The 18,277-nt window shown below is 48.5% G+C and overlaps 1 protein-coding gene across 1 annotated transcript in view; it reads left to right on the forward strand.

The window, feature by feature from the left end:
• The first annotated feature begins 590 nt into the window (after window positions 1-590).
• Window positions 591-18,277, forward strand: part of C15H14orf132 (chromosome 15 C14orf132 homolog) — a 54,460-nt gene continuing 36,773 nt past the window's right edge. The window contains exon 1 of the mRNA XM_024231610.3: window positions 591-836. Coding sequence (XP_024087378.1) covers window positions 810-836 — 27 coding nt within the window. The 5' untranslated portion in view covers window positions 591-809. The remainder of the gene's footprint in view (window positions 837-18,277) is intronic.

Genomic DNA, 18,277 nt, shown 5'->3' on the forward strand with positions numbered 1-18,277 from the left:
GCCGTGGAGTACCCGCTGTGCAACCTGAGCACCGTGCAGTCCTCGAAGACACCACTCACAGCCTCGTCTCTATTGGATGATTAGCCATGTTAGGGCTCTCATTTATTGAGGACACCGCGTGCTATATTCCCTCTCATTTAATTATTCGGTTCTGTATTCTCTTTTCACAGATGAGGAAATCTAGGCTCAAAGACACTATCTTGCTCAAGCTGCACGACAAAGCAGGGCTAGGATTAAACCTCGTTCTGCCCAGATGCCGAGCCGGGAGTATACCGGACTCTACGAGGAGCGTTGGCGTGGAAAGCCAGGTCACTCGGATCTCGGTCCTCAGGCACGGGATAACGTGTCAGCCCCAAGAGAGCGCTGCCCACAGCCCCGGGTGGGTTGGGTTCAACTGCACGGGACGGGGCGCCAACAGCTCAGGACTTGGGTTCCAGGCTGGTTCTTGCACAAACCAGCAGGGCGGCCTCGGGCCTCAGTTTCCCCATCCCGCCCACGAAGGGAGGCGATTGTGAGCGCTTGGGGTTTCTGATGGACCCCGCCCCGGGGGTGGGGCCGGGAGTGGTCACGTGGAGGGGCGCCCCGTCCCCCGAGCCCCGCCCCGCCCCGCCCCGCCCCGCCCTGCCCGCCCCCGCGCTCGGGGCCCTCCGCCTAGTAGAGGTCTGGAGCCAGAAGTCCAGAGACAGCCGAGGGCGCCGTGCGGGCTCCGGACGCTCGCTGCTCCGCCCGATCCCCGCCAACTGTGCAGGCGGCTGACCCGCAGCGGCAGCGGCAGCAGCGAGGACTCGAGCGCTGGCGGCATCGACACCATGGATCTCTCCTTTATGGCCGCGCAGGTAACGGGGCGCCCTCCCCACGCGCCCCGGACCGCCAAGTTTGGGGAGGTTCGGGGCCACGGTCTCGCCCTCCACGCTGGGGCTGGGCAGTGGCGCCCGCCCGCTATCCGCGTCCCGGTCCTTTGTCCAGAGCCGGGCACCCCCACTTGGTGCACGCGTCGGGGGCGGCGATCGCGGCTCTCCCGGGGTGGGGCGGGCTGCGCGCCCGGCACCCCCGCGGCTCGAGCTGTTCTCACCCGGGCCCCTCTCGTTGGCAGGAAGGCTGCGAGGAGCCTGGGCAGCCCGAGTCGCCCCCTTCCTGCCCATCCCCCACTGCTGTCCCCCTTCTGGGGTCCCGGAGCCCTCCAAGGCCGGGGCAGCTCAGACCCGCGCGAACGTGGATGGGCGCACAGTCTCGCTCTTCCCCACTCTGTTTTCCCGAGGCGCCAGTAATCTGTCTCTTGCCGGTGACCTCGAGCGCCCCCTTTGCCGCCGCCTGAGGAAGGCGCTGAGACCCGCTTTGTGACCGTGACCCGCCAAGCGTCGACGCGCCGCGGTCGTTTGTCCTGTTTTGCTTTGTGTAGAGTCTGATGGAGCCACCAATGCCCAGCGCGGCCAGAACCCACCCGCCCCCCCGACACAAACACGCTCCCAATGGCCGGAAAAACAAATCGCTCACAGCTTGAATTTTCTTCCAGCAGAATGCCCTGGAGTTCTGAGCTTGGGTGATGATTCTCTTTCTGTGCCTCAACTCTCCTGAGCCAGAACAAAGACAAATCCCAGATTTCTCCATCAGTCTGTGGCCCTAGAGAAGACCCAGAGCTGGCTCCAGGGAAGGGCTGCATTTGGCCTGGGAGAGTAAGTCCCAATCTACCAAAGCCAAATCTTGCACCTTCTCTGGTTGTGTTGGTTGGTTATGGTGGGAGCAGAGAGGTCGGGAGGCCACCCAGGCTCCCTTCTGTCTCCAGGGTGTGTGGCAGGGATCCCATCTGCTGCTGTTTTCTTTTACAGGGAATGAAGTTTGAGGGGACACTTTCTTTTTCCCCAGGCTTCACCTGTAGTGGAAGCCTGTTTAAAAAGTGACAGCAAAATCCAGACTGTGTGTGGACAGCGAGTCTGCAAATGGAGGCTTAAAAGATGCAGAAGCCCCAAGTTAGTTCTGGGGGTCTAGATCCTGGCTCTCCCGCAGCCCCTTAAATTTTCCATGATGCTAATTGCCCTTCTGAGTATCGCTGGCCCTTTTTTTTTTTGCCTGATTTTACATCTCTTGTGCCTAAATCCATACTTATAAAAATTGTCATGTAAACATCATTTTAGATAATGATGGTTTTAGCTACATGAAAACTAAGGAGGCTTTCCAGGATTTATTTCTAGACTGGAGAAGAACTGTGTCTGCCTTCCCCTCTGGATCCCACTGAACCTCCGGAATTTCCATGGTTACAAGATAAATTGATCCTTGCTAACCCCGGAGCTGGCTGAAGCATCAGTTGCTGCCATGGCAACTTGACAAAATAAATACAGGGCTTTTTAACGTCTTTAGGCAGAATCTGCCCAGAGACCAGGTTCCTATTTTTCCTTTTTTGTTTACAATTCATATTCCACTTGGTCAATGTGTTCTCCTTGACACATTTTTGACATTGGTTACATGCGCAGTACTGTGCTAGCTGCAAGGAACAGAAACATGAAGTACCACACACATGAGAACAGATGCTAAGGTTTGTTGGGCACCTACTATGTGCCAGACGCTGGGTGCTTGGCATATTTTATCACAGCAAATCCTTACAAGTCCATGACGGTAAGGATTTTACAGGTCAGGACACTAAACGAGATTAAATAATTTGCCCAAGAACATGCCATTTGTAAGGAGGAGAACTGGATTTCAAATCTGGGCCTGAGTATCCGCAAAGGGTTTTCCACCTTATTGCTTCATCCTGAGAAAGATACAATGTAAGGTACAGGACAGATCTATTTCAGAATGATTTCTCTCTTCTCCTCCCTCTGGGAAGTGGTCTTACTATTGTGCCTTTCTAGTAGATTGCTTTCTGCTGTTGATTCATCCCATTATCCCCATAAAGATGGGAACTGTTACTTCCCTACCAGCAATACTTCACAGTGCTTGGCTGGAGCAAGTGCTCAGACCCTGCTCCTGGTGTGTCCTGTGGCCACCAGGTGTGTGTGATGGTCACCGTCTCCCTGTGCAGTCTTTCCCTCAGCAGGGGGCAGTTTGCAGCGAAATGTTGGTGCATCCATCCACTTGCTCAGCAAATGTCTAGTACCTGCCTTGTGACAAGCTCTGTGTCAGGCACTGGGACAGGGATCCTGTAGGATAAACTTGAATAGGACGTAGATTTTCTTTCTGCATATTCATAAAATCTTCGAGAAATGATGGGCCCAGCTAAGACCCAAAGAGGGGAATGGCTAAAGTGCTGGGTTGAAGAAGGTGCCCAGCACGTAGTAGGTCCTCAAGTATTTGTTAGAGGATTGGATGAGGACAAGATGTATGTTCATGAAAAGACATTGACAGGAAAAGATGGTGAATTCAAAGTGTCAAATGCCAATGCCACTGAACAGCTGTCATCATCAGGACTTTGAGAATGGGGGCTGTAGATGGATTAGAACTATAGGCATATATCTCCTGGTGGGCCTGGGAGTTAAGACTGTTCTAGTTGGAGAGGTATCGAGATAGGGAATCCCGGGAAATATTCACAGAGTTCTTCAGAAAGCTAGAGGATAGGGGTGCAGGAGGGCTGGGAGACAGAGGCCAGGGCCAGATTATAGAAGGTGCTGATTGCTGGGGTGAGAAGTTTGCATCTACAGTAAGGCAGTGGGAGCCACCGCAAGTTATTGAGCAGGGGAATGGCATATAGTTGAAACAGACCCTTGGGAAAACCTCAGCCCCTGTAGAGGATAGAAGCTGGAGGGATGCCTGGGGCTGGGCGTGCACGCTTGTGTGATTAACTAAGTTAGTGAAACCAGATCCACGTGACTCCAAGCCCACGTTTCTTCTTCCCTGTGTTGTTAAATGTGATTCCTGTTTTTGGCTTAAGAAGACCCAGAACACATAAGCCATTTTAGAAAGATTTTCCACTCAAAAGCTAAGCATTAAATAGATACCCTCTTTGGGTGTACAGAGTAGACCCCAGTTATCTGGCAAATCCTCTTAGACAGAGATGCCCTCCCTGGTGCAGTACACGTGGCTGTATGACGGTGTAAGAGAGGCTGCAGGCACTGAGAGTGTGCTCGTGGGCCCCATCTTGCTTCTGAGCCCTGGAGGCTCCCAGTTGCCCTCTCCCCCACCCTGGAAACACCCCAGCCCCACTCCACGCAGTGCCTGAGTCTCTGGAGACTCTGGAGGATGTGAACCGTGAAAAAGGGCATCCATTTCTCTTTGGCCAGGAGTGGCCAAGAAGACAGGGCCACCTGGATGCCCAGTGGGCTGGGGACAAGGGGAGAATCACAGTCTTTTAGGACTGAGTCCAAAATCCCTGTGTCATTGGCGGGATTACCCATGTTCAAAGACAGCTGCCATGCATTCCCTCTCTCCCTTCTGGACACGCTTGCTGCCCACCACTTCAAGAGCTGGAATCTGATTCTTCTCCCCTTAAATCTGGGACTGTCCTTGGTGAAGAGAAAGTCTCGTGGCTTTCTTGGTGAAGAGAATACAGTATTGGTGACATTCTGTGGCCAAGTCCCAAAAAGCCTTAGCTTCCACTTGGGCCTGTTGGGATGCTCACTTGCTCCAGGGGAAGCCCACATCATCCAAGAAGTGCAGCGACACAGAGGCTATCATGCTGTGGGAAGTGAGCGAACATTTCAGGAACGTTCTGCATGCTAAGCCAGCACTCATTATGGGGGAATGGGATGGACAACAGAGACAGGAGGGCTCCTTCACTTGTTCTTACGGTGTAACTCTCCTGTTAAAGCATGCCTCAGGTGTAAAAGCTCCACCTTCTTTTTGTCTTGCACTGTCCCGTCCCTGTAGTGAGTGGTTTCAACCCAGTGGTTCTCAAATGTTGTTGCCATTAGAATCACCTGGGAGCTTTCAAGAGTCCTGCTGCCCACGTCTCACCTCCGATACTCCCATCAGATTCCAGGGGTGGGAGCCCGGCACCAGCACTTTCCTTGCATTCCCCAGCTGATCCCAGTGGTCAATGAAGGGTGAGAGTCAGAGTGTAAGCCCACCCTATAGGATACATCCACCCTCCCACTTCTCCCTCCCTGGATGAAACAGATCCCTGCCTCTCTGGTCACCCTTAGGCCATTAAAAACTCATGTGGTCACTGGAAGTCACCTAACACAGTATCGATTCAGCAACTTAAAATGTTTGGGCCCAGAATGACATAGCCTTGGAACTTGCTCCAAAACTGAGCTTCTCCCTCTCTCCAGGCCACACCTGCCAGAGGTGGGAAACCTGGAGTTGAGGTGGGTGCCTTTATTATTCCCATCATCGAGAAAGGGAGATTTGGAATGAATAGCCAGGGAGGCTTAGCCGGCAAACAGAGGGCCAGGAGTGGAGCCACATCCGCTGATGCAGGGCCATCCTTCCATGTCATCGCAGCACCCCTGCAAGAGCTGGGGGGACCAGGGACCCTCCATGGATTAGCTTCAGGGAATCACCATCCTCTGATCCATCCAGGGGGTTGTGTTTGTGTACATTTTTATTTTATTATCATTATTCTTTTTTATTTTGAGACAGAGTCTTGCTCTGTTGCCCAGGATGGAGTGCAGTGGTACGATCATGGTTCACTGCAGCCTTAATCTCCCAGGCTCAAGCAATCTGCCCACCTCAACTGCCTGAGTCTCTGGGGCTACAGGCACACGCCACCATGGATGGCTAGTCTTTTAAAAATTATTTTTAGTAGAAATGAGGTCTCATTATGTTGCCCAGGCAGGTCTAGAGCTCCTGGGCTCAAGCGATCCTCCTGCCTTGGCCTCCTGAAGTGCTGGGATTACAGGCATGAGCCATTGTGCCCAGCCGTGTACATTTTTAAACAAATTCTTGAACCAATCTCTATTAGTTTCCTAAGGCTGTGATAAATTACTACAAACTAGGTGGTTTAAAACAACAGAAATTCATTCTGTCATGGTTCTGGAGGCTGGAAGTCCACAATCCAGGTGTCAGCAGGGCCAAAGTAGTCTCTCTGAAGGTGCTGGGGTTGGGGGTGGAATCTGTCCCAGGCCACTCTCTTGGCATCACAGTGTTACCTGCAGTCCTTGGCATTCCTTGGCTTGTGGACACATTGCTGTAGTCTCTGCCTGCATCATCATGTGGCATTCTCCCAGTGTGTCTCTCTGAGTCTCTTCTCATCTTATGAGGACACCAGCCATATTGGCTTAGGGCCCACCCTAATGACATTATCTTAACTTGATTACGTCTGCAGGGACTCTGTTTCCAAATAAGGACATATTCAGAGGTCCTAGGGGTTAGAACCTCATTCTACCTATCGAGGGGACACAATTCAACCCACAACAGGTTCTGAAGACCCGTAAAGGATAAGCATCTTGGCCCTCATATTAGCAGCTGTTGATCTTAGAGCAGCAGTGAACAGATCACTTATTTAAACCTCAGTTTCATTATCTGTGAAATGGGGGTAAAACTGTGTCCTCACAAAACTGTTCATTTAGTCTCTTAGAAAATGTTTCCTGTGTGCCAGGCCCTCCCTACATGGAATGCTTGGGGTAAGGGATATGCCTCAGAGCCTTCCAAGTGTTAGATAACAAGATGGGGGTAAACACAGGGGCCCCAAGAGCCCAGAGGTAAGGGAAGCCTTCAGGGATTTTTTATTTGAACTGAGTTTGAGAGATGCATGGCGGTTATGCAAACATAGGAGTGAGGGTGTTTTGGGCAGAGGGAACTGTGTGCACAAAGGCAAGAGGGCTTGAAACAGTGTCTCCTGTTGGGAGTGTGAGTTGCTAGTGGCTATTGGAGCAGAGGGGTCAGGAGGCGAAGGGGTGGGTGTATGAGGCCAGGGAGCCCAAAACCAGCCAGGTGACCTCATGGAGTGGAGTTGGATGGAGTGGGGGCTGTGATGCCCTGGAGAACTTGGCCAGCCTGGCCTGGAGGCGGCTCTGGAGCTCTAGCCCCTTGCTCATGCCATACAGAAACACAGGCCTAGGGCCACAGGTGCTTCTGTGTTTAAAAGAAAGCTGAAATTTTGATTTTCTCATGCACTCTGGGTGTTTTAATATTAACAACTAATTAGAAATTTTTACCAGACCTACCAACCATGGTGTGGACTGTTTCTGTTACTTACTGCTTATGACTTCAGTCACTTAATGGCTTAAAGCAATCATTTATTGTGCTTATGATTTTGTGGGACCAGAATTGAGGAAGGGCTTGGCTAGACAGTTTGTTTTTGCCCCAGTGGCATCAGCTGGAACAGCAGGGGCTGGAGTCTAGGCTTCCAGCCTGTAGTTTCCTCCGAACTTGTCTGGTGCCCCTAGGCAACTTGGCCACTCTCATCTTGGGATTTCATCCTGCAAGGGCTTCTTCAGCTGTCTTGGGCTTCCTCCCAGTATGGAGGTCCCAAGGTTGTTGCTGTTGTTGCATGGTGCTGGCTCCCCCAAGAAAGAGTGTTCCAGCAGTTCCAGGTAGAAGTTGCAGGCTTCTTAGGACCTGCCTAGAAGTCCCAGAATGTCATTAACACTACATTCTTTTAGTCAAGAAAGTCTCCAGGCCAGCCCAGATTTAAAGGGAGGGGAGTCAGATTCCAGCTGTTGATGTAGCGTGTGTGTCTAGGAGCGAGGGACAGAATGGATGGTCGTTGTCCTTGTCATTTTCCCTGCTAATTCCCCTTCTCTTCACCCCCAGGACCTTGAAAGACTCATAGTTAATTTGCATTTTAATCATTTTTCACGGAGGGGAAAAAAGACACAAAAGACACCTCTTCCTATTGGAGAGGTGATTTTGTTATCTTTTGAAACTGTCTTAGCTACCGGGAAGGGCCCCATTCTGACAGATATGCAAGAAACTAGCAGAAGTTGTCAGTCCCCAGAGGAACATATCACTGCCCAGAAAAACAGAATTCTAGGGAGTCTGGCAGTCCACTTCTTAGAGAATATTTTCTTCAGTCAATGAGTGCTTCTTTTTCTTCAAGCAAGAATTATCAGTAAAATACAAATTGCCTGTTATCTTAGGGCTTGTCTTGTTGTACTTCAGGTTTCCATTGCAAAGATTTAAATATTTTATCCTTCTAATTAGACCCGCTTCAGGAGAGGGTATAAGGCTACATTTTATGCAGAGGTGTAATGAGCAGTTCAAGAAGTAAACATTCCAGTGATTTTTTAGACCAAATTTCTAGTGTTTTAAGATTTCAGACATTTGACTTGAAACAATAGACTCTCACAAAGCTAAGAGAACTGGGACATCCGTGGGTGGATGGCCGGTCTCCAATGAAATGCTTGAGTGTTTAGGGAGCCCTTGCTGTGTGCTCTGTCCTGCTCAGGTCCTGCACCCCAGCTCTTTCTACAATTAGGTGATGGAGACCCATCTGTGTTCACTCCCTCCTCACTGTGTCCCCTCAAGACGTCCCTGTACCTTCCCATCACAGCTACCATTCAACAGATGCCTTTGAGGTACCAGACAAACCCTGTGCTGAGCAACACACAGAATCTCACTGAATCCTTGCAATGGCCCCATGGAATAGGCACATTCAGATCCATTTTATAGGTGAGGAAACTGAGGCTTAGAGGGCACACAGCTGGGGATCAAACACAGGTCTCTGCATCACGTCTCTTTCTTTTTCAGATGGAGTCTCGCTCTGTCTTCCAGGCTGGAGTGTAGTGGTATGATCTCAGCTCACTGCAACCTCTACCTCCTGGGTTCAAGCAATTCTCCTGCCTCAGCGTCCCGAGTAGCTGGGATTTCAGGTGCCTGCCACTACATCCAGCTAATTTTTTGTATTTGTAGTAGAGACAGGGTTTTGCCATGTTGGGCCGGGCGCGGTGGCTCATGCCTGTAATCCCAGCACTTTGGGAGGCTGAGGCAGGCAGATGACCTGAAGTTTTGGCAATTATTAATAAAGCTGCTATAAACATCTGTGTTCAGGTTTTTCTGTGGACATAAATTTTTAAGAGCCTATTTTAAAATCCAATCTAACAATCTCTGCTTTTTAATTGGAGTGTTGAAACTTTTATTTTATTTGTTTTTTTGAGACAGAGTCTCGCTCTGTCGCCCAGGCTGGAGTGCAGTGGCGTGATCTCGGCTCACTGCAAGCTCTGCCTCCTGGGTTCACACCATTCTCCTGCCTCAACCTCCCAAGTAGTTGGGACTACAGGTGCCCACCACTATGCCCAGCTAAATTTTTTTGTATTTTTTAGTAGAGATGGAGTTTCACCATGTTAGCCAGGGTGGTCTCCATCTCCTGACCTTGTGATCCATCTGCTTCAGCCTCCCAAAGTGCTGGGATTACAGGCATGAGCCACCGTGCCTGGCTGAAACTTTTTACATTTAATGTGTTTATTGATATGGTTGGGTTTAAATCTACTATTTATTGTATGTATTTTCTATTTATTCATCCTTCCTTTGCTCTGTTTTTCTGTCTTCTTTTGGGTTGGGAAATTTAAATGTTTCAATGTTATCTCCTTTGCTGGCTTATTAAACACAACTCATTGTTTTGTTAATTTACAGCTGCTTTTGTATTTATAGGATAGATCTTTAACTTATTACAACCTATTAAAAGAAGGCAGAAAAAGAAGAAAAACAGAGGAAAGAACAGATGAAAAAATAGAAAGCAAATACAATAAATAATAGATTTAAACCCAACCTTATAAATAATCACATTAAATGTAAACAGTTTAAACACTCCAATTAAAAAGCAGAGATTGTCAGATTGGATCTGCAAGTGATAGTATGCCACTGTACATACAGAAAGAACTTAAAACAGTATAACTCTATTTCTCCTCTCTAAGTTTTTGTGCTATTCTTGTTACACATTTTCCTTGTATATATGTTATGAACCTCAAACTACATTGTTATTATTTGTTGAAAGTCAGTTTTCTTTTAAATGGTTTCAATAGTAAGAAAAATTTTCATTTATTTTCCCATGTCGTTATTATAGCCAGTGCCCTTCATTCCTTTCTGCAGATCCATGTTTCTATATGGTATCATTTCCCTTCTGCCTGAAAGACTTTTTTAGTAATGCAGAAGTGCTGGTGATTCATTCTTTCATCTTTTGTATGTCTCGGAGGAGAAAAGCCTTTTTTTTTTAAAGTTTGTTTGTTTGTTTGTTTTTTCCTGGACATAGAATTCTAAGTCAACAGTTTGTTTAAAGATTGTTCCATCATCTTCTAGTTTACATTATTTTCAGCACAAAATCTGCTGCCATCCTTATTTTGTTCCTCTGAACGTAATACATCTTTCTGACATCTGGCTGCTTTTAAGATTTTTTCCTTATCATTGATTTTGGGCAATTTGATTATGATGTACTTTAGTGTCATTTTCTTCATGTTTCTTTTGCTTGGAGTTTGGAGAGTTTCTTGCACTTATGGACTTATAGTTTGCATCACCTTTGGAATTTTTCTGCTATTATTTCTTTGGAGATATATATATGTATGTATATATATATATGTGCCTATATATGGATACATATCCACAAATATATCCATATATATACACGTATGGATATATATGTGGATATGTATCCATATATATACATATGTGTGTGTGTTTGTGTGTATATATGTATATAGTTCTGTCTTCTCTCTCCTCTTCTTTTGGGACTAATACACATATATTAGGTCACCTGAAGTTGTCTCACAGCTCACTGATATTCTCTTCATTTTTTTTTTTTTTGGTCTTTGTTTCTGTTAGTGTTTTATTTGGATAGTTATTATTGATATGTCTTCAAGTTAACAAGGTTTTCTTCTGCAATATCTAATCTGCTATTAGTAATAGCCCCACCCAGTGTACTTTTGATACTAGATACTATAGTTTTCATCTCTAGAAGCTAATTTGGATCTTTTATATAAAAACATATCTCTTCCATTCTCTTCTTAACATGTTCATTGTTACCTGTAGCTTTTTGAATGTATGGAATACAGTTATAACAACTGTTTTAATGTCCTCACTTATTAATTCCAAATATGTCAATTCTGGATTGGTTTTGATTGATTGCCTTTCTCCTCATATGCTTCATATTTCCCTGCTGCTTTACATGCCTCATGATTCTTGGTTGGATGCCAAACATTGTGAATTTTACTGTGGTGTATGCTAGATATTTTTGTATTCCCATAAATATTCTTGTGCTTTGTTCTGGGATGCAGTTCAGATGCTTGAGAACAGTTTGATTTTTGCAAGTACTGTTTTTAAGATTTGTTAGGCAGGATCAAGCCAAATTTAATCTAAGAGTAATTATTCCCCATCACTAAGGCAATGCTGTTCTGAGAATTCTGCCTACTCAGTGCCTCATAAATGATGAGATTTTCAAAATGGGTGATGGAAGCAGGCATTATTTCTGGCCCTATATGGGTTCCAGGCACTATTTTCTATAATTTTTAGGGTGATTCTTTCCCTGCCTCAGGCAGTTTCTGTGCAAACATGCACTCATCTGTCCTTTGTTGAATGTTTGAGTGGTCCCTCTCTCAAACCCCAGGGTTCTTTCTGTGGGCAGCTGTCTTCTCTCCATACTCTGCCATGTGGTCTCCAGTTGCCTTACTCTCCTCAGACTCTCATTTCCATTCTTCAACTCAGGGAGTCCATTGAGCCCTGTCTGAGTTTCCTGCTCCATGGCCTGGAAACTTTCCATAGGCAGTAAACTGGAGCACCTGTATGGCTCACCTTGCTAATTTCCCATCTCTCAAGGTCACTGTCCTTCATTGTCTGATGTCCGGTGTCTTGAAAATCATTTTCATGTATTTTATCTGGTTTTTCAGTTGTTTCAGTTGGGAGGGTAAATCTAGTCCATATTACTCCATTTTGGCTGGATGTGGAATTTTCATAAGCCTGTGTTTTTAACAGCTGTATTTCCACCCTTCCTCCTTTTCTCCCATTGTGGGAAAAGGAATGTTAACACTTGAATCTAAATCTAGACCATTACCCCTACCTCCCAGCTATGGACCCCTGGTCCAGCCAGCACTTCTCTTTCTCCCTGTCTCCCAAATGCCACAAAATGTGAGTAACATACATACATACTCTACAGGTCAAGTGAGCCTGGGGAATAACAAGTGAGGACGCCTAATCATGCATGGACCAGCCTAACTAACTCCTTTCCAATCTGCCGTTGCCACTTGGCGTTCTTCCAAGTATCCTGTGACAGGTTCCATGAGACATTGAGGGAGCCAGTCTGTGATTCAGGTGTGGGGTCTGTAGACCAGGAGCCAGAGTTGGGCAGTTCAGTGAGCAGAGATGGGTTCTTTAGGCCTCCATCCCAAATACCTGGGCCCTAGAAAGCCTTGTTCCCCAGAAGGATGAAAGTGAGGGGAAATGGTGGGAGCAGGTTGCTCCAGCCTGAGGCCTACGCAGTTTGCCAGCCTCCCGTTTAGCCAAGAGCTGGAACACTGCTCATTTCCTCCAGCCCTCGTGAGGACCCCTCATCTGTCTCCTCAGCATGAAGTTCTGGAAGCTGATTAGAAATATATTAAGACTTGGTTTCCAGCAGCTTTGAGGGACACCCGAGGGGGGCTGACTAATTGCTCTCCCAGGCACCCTGAAACCGTCTCTCTCCACCGAGTCTTAGCAGCCCTTCCTGCATCTCCTGCCTTCTCTCTGACCTCCTGCCAATCCTTCTTCTCTTCCTATGGAGGTTCCACCCGGGTCCTGCTGTGTATCCCAATAATCAAATCAATCAAGCAGGGCCAGCCATGCAGGCAGGCTGTGTTGGGGAATGTGGAAAGCCAGAAAGAAGTGATTGCCAGCCTTCATCGTCTTTGTCATCCTTGCCAACAGCGTGAGAGCACACATTGCATACAGAACATCATTCCTAGGCATGAAGACCTGTGAGGCAGGAGCCCCGCCCTCTGGTGGAAGAAAAGGATAGATGTCGTAGGTGAATCTTGAGCACCTGCTAAGAGCCAGGTTCTGTGCTGCACAGGCAGCCTATGAAGGCAACACATTCAGTGCGCCAATTTTAGAGAAGAGGATACCGAGGCTCAGAGAGCTTTGGGGCCTTGCCCAAAGTCATCCAGATGAGAAGAGGCTAAGCTGGGGTCAAGGCTAGATCTGAGTCACAGATCTAGAGTGTTGGGGTGAGATGGAGGCAGATCTGAGCCCCAGAGAGTGTGGTTCTATGTCACAACCCCTTCCAGCCTGGCTGTCTCTGCAGCCTGTCTGGGCAGAGTGTATTGTGGCTGAAGCCAGGTGTCCCACAACTCAGACAGGCTGGTGCCAGAGGTGGGGGTGGGGACCCCACAGGAGGCTGAAAGAATTGAGAGGGGCATTGGAGGACAGGAAGCTTGCTCCTCCTGGGAGGGGCCATCCCTCTCCTCTGCCCCTGCAGCTCCAAGCAGCTCACCATCAGAGCATCCCTCACCTTCCGAGGCTCCCTTGAGGGCCAAGGTCCTCGTCTCATTTATGTCAGGATTGCTGCTGCCCAGCCCAGGGCTAGACCCAGTAAATATTTCATAAACCAACCAAGGAAGAGCAGGGAATCAATAAAGGCACAAGAAAAACCTGGACAGAAAATTATGTCTTGCATCAGCTTGCCGGGCACCTCCTCTTGGAATCTGGATTATGACTTTCCCCAAGGCCAGCGATCTGGACAGCACCAAGTCCCCCACCCTTGCCCCAAGTCCTCAAACTCCCCAGTCCCCAGCGCCGCTCTCTTGTACCCCTACAAAGTGTCTGCTGCATGCTGGGCCCAGCACTACAGGCATTCTGCACAGTACCCTCTTCTTCCTCTGAACGATTCCATGGTGTGAACCTGTGATCATTCAGTTTACTCAGGAGGAGAGTGGAGGCCAGACAGGGTAAGACGCCGGCTCAAGGTCTTGCAGTGGGGCTTGTATTTGGAGAGGGCTGACCTCTCTAAACCTCTGGACTTCTCTGTCAAAATCATGACTCAGAGGTAAGGTGACCCAGCACCCCGGTTTCTGCAGGGCTGAGGGGCTTTCAAGACAGGAGACTTTCACTTCCATTGCTGAAACCGGGACAGCCCCAGGCCAACTGGGATGGCTGGTCACCCTACCCAGAGGCCATTTAGAGGGGCTTTTTGGATCCCTTCGGGAAGACTGAAATGTTGTTTCAGAGTTTTGTGGGCCTCACTGTATTTGACTAATATTCTTGCTTTTAAAAAATGAGTGGGGTTGGTTGAAACTGTGTCCAGAATCCACACCTTTCCCCGGCCCATTTAATTCTCAAGTGTTAACAAGCACTGAGGATGGGCCAGACACCATTCTAGGCACTGGGGACGCTGGGGAACAAGCACTAAAGTGCCTGCTCTCGCTAATGGCACCTTGTCCTGACAGCTGCTCACCTCCTATGAAAGGTGACCAAGGAGCGAGGGCATCACACAGCCCCTGCTGTCCGCTCACCTCTGTGTCCCGGCAGCCATGCAGAGAGGTGCCCAGTACATGTTGACTTTGATGAATCCATCAGGAAGGCAGCAGAAGATGAGCAGAGCCTGGGCAGACCCCCGGCCCCCGGAAGGGGACTCTCCCTGGGCTGGCCAGGCCCAGCATGGAGCAGGCAGGCCCCCTCCTCTTCTGTAGTCCTAGAAATCCCAGGCTGAGCCCCAACAGCAGCTAGTGGTCTTGTAGGAGGAGCAGAGCCCCACCTCCATGATGGCCCTGGCCTGTTCAGTCTCCAATGGCCACCTGTCACCCAGAAGCCTCCCGGTGTTACAGAACACTGTTAGCCAGGTCACACGGCTCACCCCGTCAGTCTCCAGCAGCCCACTGTGGGAGGAGGTACCAAAAAAAGGAGGGATGTGGTCCCACCCACAGTCATGAGGCCTTGGGGAGGGAGCACTCTGGGGAGTCAAGCCATAGCCTCCAGCAGAACACTCAAGCGTCTGTCGCATCACTCTCTTTACCCATCTGTCTGCCTCTGCTCTGCATAGGAGACCCTCAGAGCTAATGGAGTAAGCTGTGCCTCTCTTTACAGCCCCAGGGCCTGGCCGGTGGAAGGCCTTAATAAATGCCTGCCGTGAGCATAATGACCCCTCAGTTGGAGAACGTGGTGGATGTTCTGACTCTTCTGTTTGCGCTATTCTGGGACCCTGACCAAACCGCCTATGTAGAAGCACAGACTGTAATGTGCCAGAATCCCTCCCCATCATCCCTTATGCAGGGTGAGTCACCCGCTGTGTCTGTATCTTTAGCAACACGAGGCTCACCACCTCGCCAAACAGAGACTTCCACGGGAGTCAGGTCTCCCTAGGCTACAGCATGGCCCTGCCACCGTGCTGCTGGGGAAATCACATCATGGTCCCCAGCCACGGCATTCTCATTTGTGCAGTGCACTGATGGTAGTTATGATAAGTTACCACAAGGCTTGGGATTTTGCCGCTTAAATATGGTAATGTGGCACCTGAGATGGGGAGGCAGGAGGCTTGAGTTCCCGGCCTGGCTCCGCCACTCATGATTTGGGGCTGTTTGACTTGGAACAAGATGCTTAATTTCTTGGCGCCTCAGTTTCCCTTTCTGTTAAATGGGAACAGTAGTAATAGCTCATAGTATGGGTGGGAGAATCAAATGAGATGGTGAATGAGAAAGAACAAACTGTGCAGGGCAGCACGAACACCAGCAATTATTATGTTTGAACCAAAACTCTATATCCCCCCTCCACATCATCCCTTTTTTTGGACTAAATGTAGCCATTTTCCTCAACTGTTTTCCCAAATGCACATTCTCTCTAAAAATCTTCACTAGGTCAGACTCTAGTCTGTCAGTGTTCTTATAGAACAGTTTTTTCATAACAGGACATAATAATTCAGGAAAATCTATTACCTCCTTGGATCTAGCCCTAATACATTCATTAATGTGGCCAGTGAGGGCCAAATCTTGCCTTGTCTAATGCAAAACCTTTGACTCATTCTGATAGGAGATCTCTCTTTCCTAAACACTGCTGTTCAGCCACGTCTCTCCTCCAGGATTTTTACAACTGATTTTTTTGAAGCTTAGCACAGATACGTCAAGAACTGTGAGGGGTTTGCAATTTTACTTTGCCTTCAAGTTAGTCTTCCAAAATTTCAAAGATGCAGACAGAAGACATGAGACTCCCGGAGTCAAAGGGCATTATCACTCACACCGCAGCAAGCAGCTTGAGTTTCATGCTCACATCAGTGCTCCCTGCTCTGCAGGTCCCATGGGGCAACGTGGAGCAGCCCGGGTGGGTTCTGCACATGCGGTGGGTTTGTGTGACAGCTGAGGAACCTCAAGCTTAGGAAAACCCACTCTTTTCAGGGAGACTGCTGACAAACCTGCCCAGCCTTTGCCTCAGAGTGAGAGATATAATTATCCCGGTCAGGAAACAGATGTGCCATCTGCCCGAGAGGGGACACTGTCTTTTTTCAGGGCTGTTTACTTTACCCATATCTTGAAAAGATAGTCCAGAACACAGCCTATCAAATCCTCTATTCAAAAGGCATACAGAACAGGATTCTATGGAGAACTGCCTTCCAACAATGCATTTATACATATCCCTCACAAATGCAGCTGCGTACATCTGGGCCTGCATCTCAGCTTGACCACTGCTGAGCTGTATCACCTTGGGCAAACTCTTTAACCTCTCTGATCCTCCATTTTCTGCAGCCTGTAAGAGGAGGTATAATTCCTATCTTCCAGAAGTTCTGTAAGGGATTCTCTGAAGTAGTGTTCATGAAGCCTCCTCACCGTGCCTGATACAGAATAGACCATGGAGAGGAAGCAGCAGGGCCGAGATCACTGTGATTTAGAGCCCATCCTTCTGACCACTTAAATCTCTTTCCTTCACTATCCCTCCCTGACTTAGCCCTCTGGCTCCTGTTTCTTCCCTGCCAAGTGGGGCAGAATCACCTGGGTAGCTGGCGTTGCAAGGCCTGGAGCAGAGATCTCAGAGCCCGGGTCACACCTAGGCTCTGGGACTGGGTGGTACTTTCTAAGCTAAGCCTCAGTGTCCTTTGTTACAAGGAACCCACCCCCTAGGATTTAAGAAATAATTAAAGGAGATAATAAACATGAAATGTTTGGAATGTTCCTGCAAGGGACAGGTGCTCAGTAAAGCCTTTATGATGCTATTTGGATAGCTTGAGCCTCTCGGAATGCAGTGTAGGCCATTCTAGCTGCTCCCCAGAGGGAAATTATTAGAAAAAGCAAAACAATTTGCAAGCCTCTTGCAGCTCACTCAGCATGCTGGTGGCATGCAGCAGCAATTGACTGTACATTCAGCATTCACGTGACAGGGCCCTCTGTGAGCTTCTGGCTTGGGAAATACAGAATTGCCTAAGGCACCCTGCAAGGGGGTCAGGGTGGTCAGCTGGGCTTTTTTGGTCTTGACAATATTGCTCGCATATTGTGTGACCTCAGGGAGAGGAGAGTGGAACCTCCTCCTTCTCGCTGGGCTCCACTGAGGGACTCAGCACTGCATAGTGGTCAAGGGTTTGAGAGGCAATCAGACTGACCTAGGTTTGAATCCCGAGTTTGAAACCAGCTGGGCGACTCGAGCACATCACCCATCTTCCTGAGCTCAGTTTCCTCTTCTGTAAAGTGGGGATAATGACCTCTCCTGGCTCGTGGAGGGGTAAGGATTAGGTAAGTCCATGTGTGTGCAGAGGCTGGCCAGGAAATGGTGCCTATGATGACATTGCACTATTTTCTGTTTTTTTGGTCTGCAAAATGCAGGTTGAGTGGGTAGACCCTAAGATCTCTTATTTCATAGGGAGATGGAAAAACTCCTGGAGTTGCAGTCAGAAAACCCCAGTCCAAATTCTTTATAGCCTCATACAATTTATCTGCACCTCACCTGTCGATGGTGCCAGCTCCCCACGCCTCCTTCTGTGATGTATGGCAAAAACACTGGTCACCATACATGACAGAGGACTTTGGTAGGTGCTCAAGGTCACTCTCAGCTCCAGGGTTGTCAATCATCAGGGCCACTGGCCTCAAAGTATGCTCCATCTAATCAGGGCTATAGCCAGTATGAAGGTAACTCAAACATCAGACACTTAATGGGGCTCACAGGCACACCTCCAGGGTTCTGCTGTGGTTTGAATGTTTGTGTCTCCTGCAAAACTCATGTTGAAACTTAATCCCCAATGCAATGGTATTACCCGGTCAAGAAACAAATGTGCTTTTAGGAAGTGATTAGACCACGAGGGCTTAACCCCCTCATGAATGGATTAATGCCTTCTAAAAGGGCTTGAGGTGGTGAATGCACTCCTGTCCCTTCCACTTTGTGAGGACGCAGCCTTCCTCACTCCAGAGGGTGCAGCAGCAAGGCACAAAAGCAGAGAGCAGAGAAGCCTTCAGCAGACACCAGACCTGCCTGCACTTTGATCTTGGACTTCCCAGCCTCCAGAACTGGGAGAAATAAAATTCTATTGTGTATA

The sequence above is a fragment of the Pongo abelii genome, chromosome 15 (assembly GCF_028885655.2).
Source record: "Pongo abelii isolate AG06213 chromosome 15, NHGRI_mPonAbe1-v2.0_pri, whole genome shotgun sequence".
NCBI lineage: Eukaryota > Metazoa > Chordata > Mammalia > Primates > Hominidae > Pongo > Pongo abelii.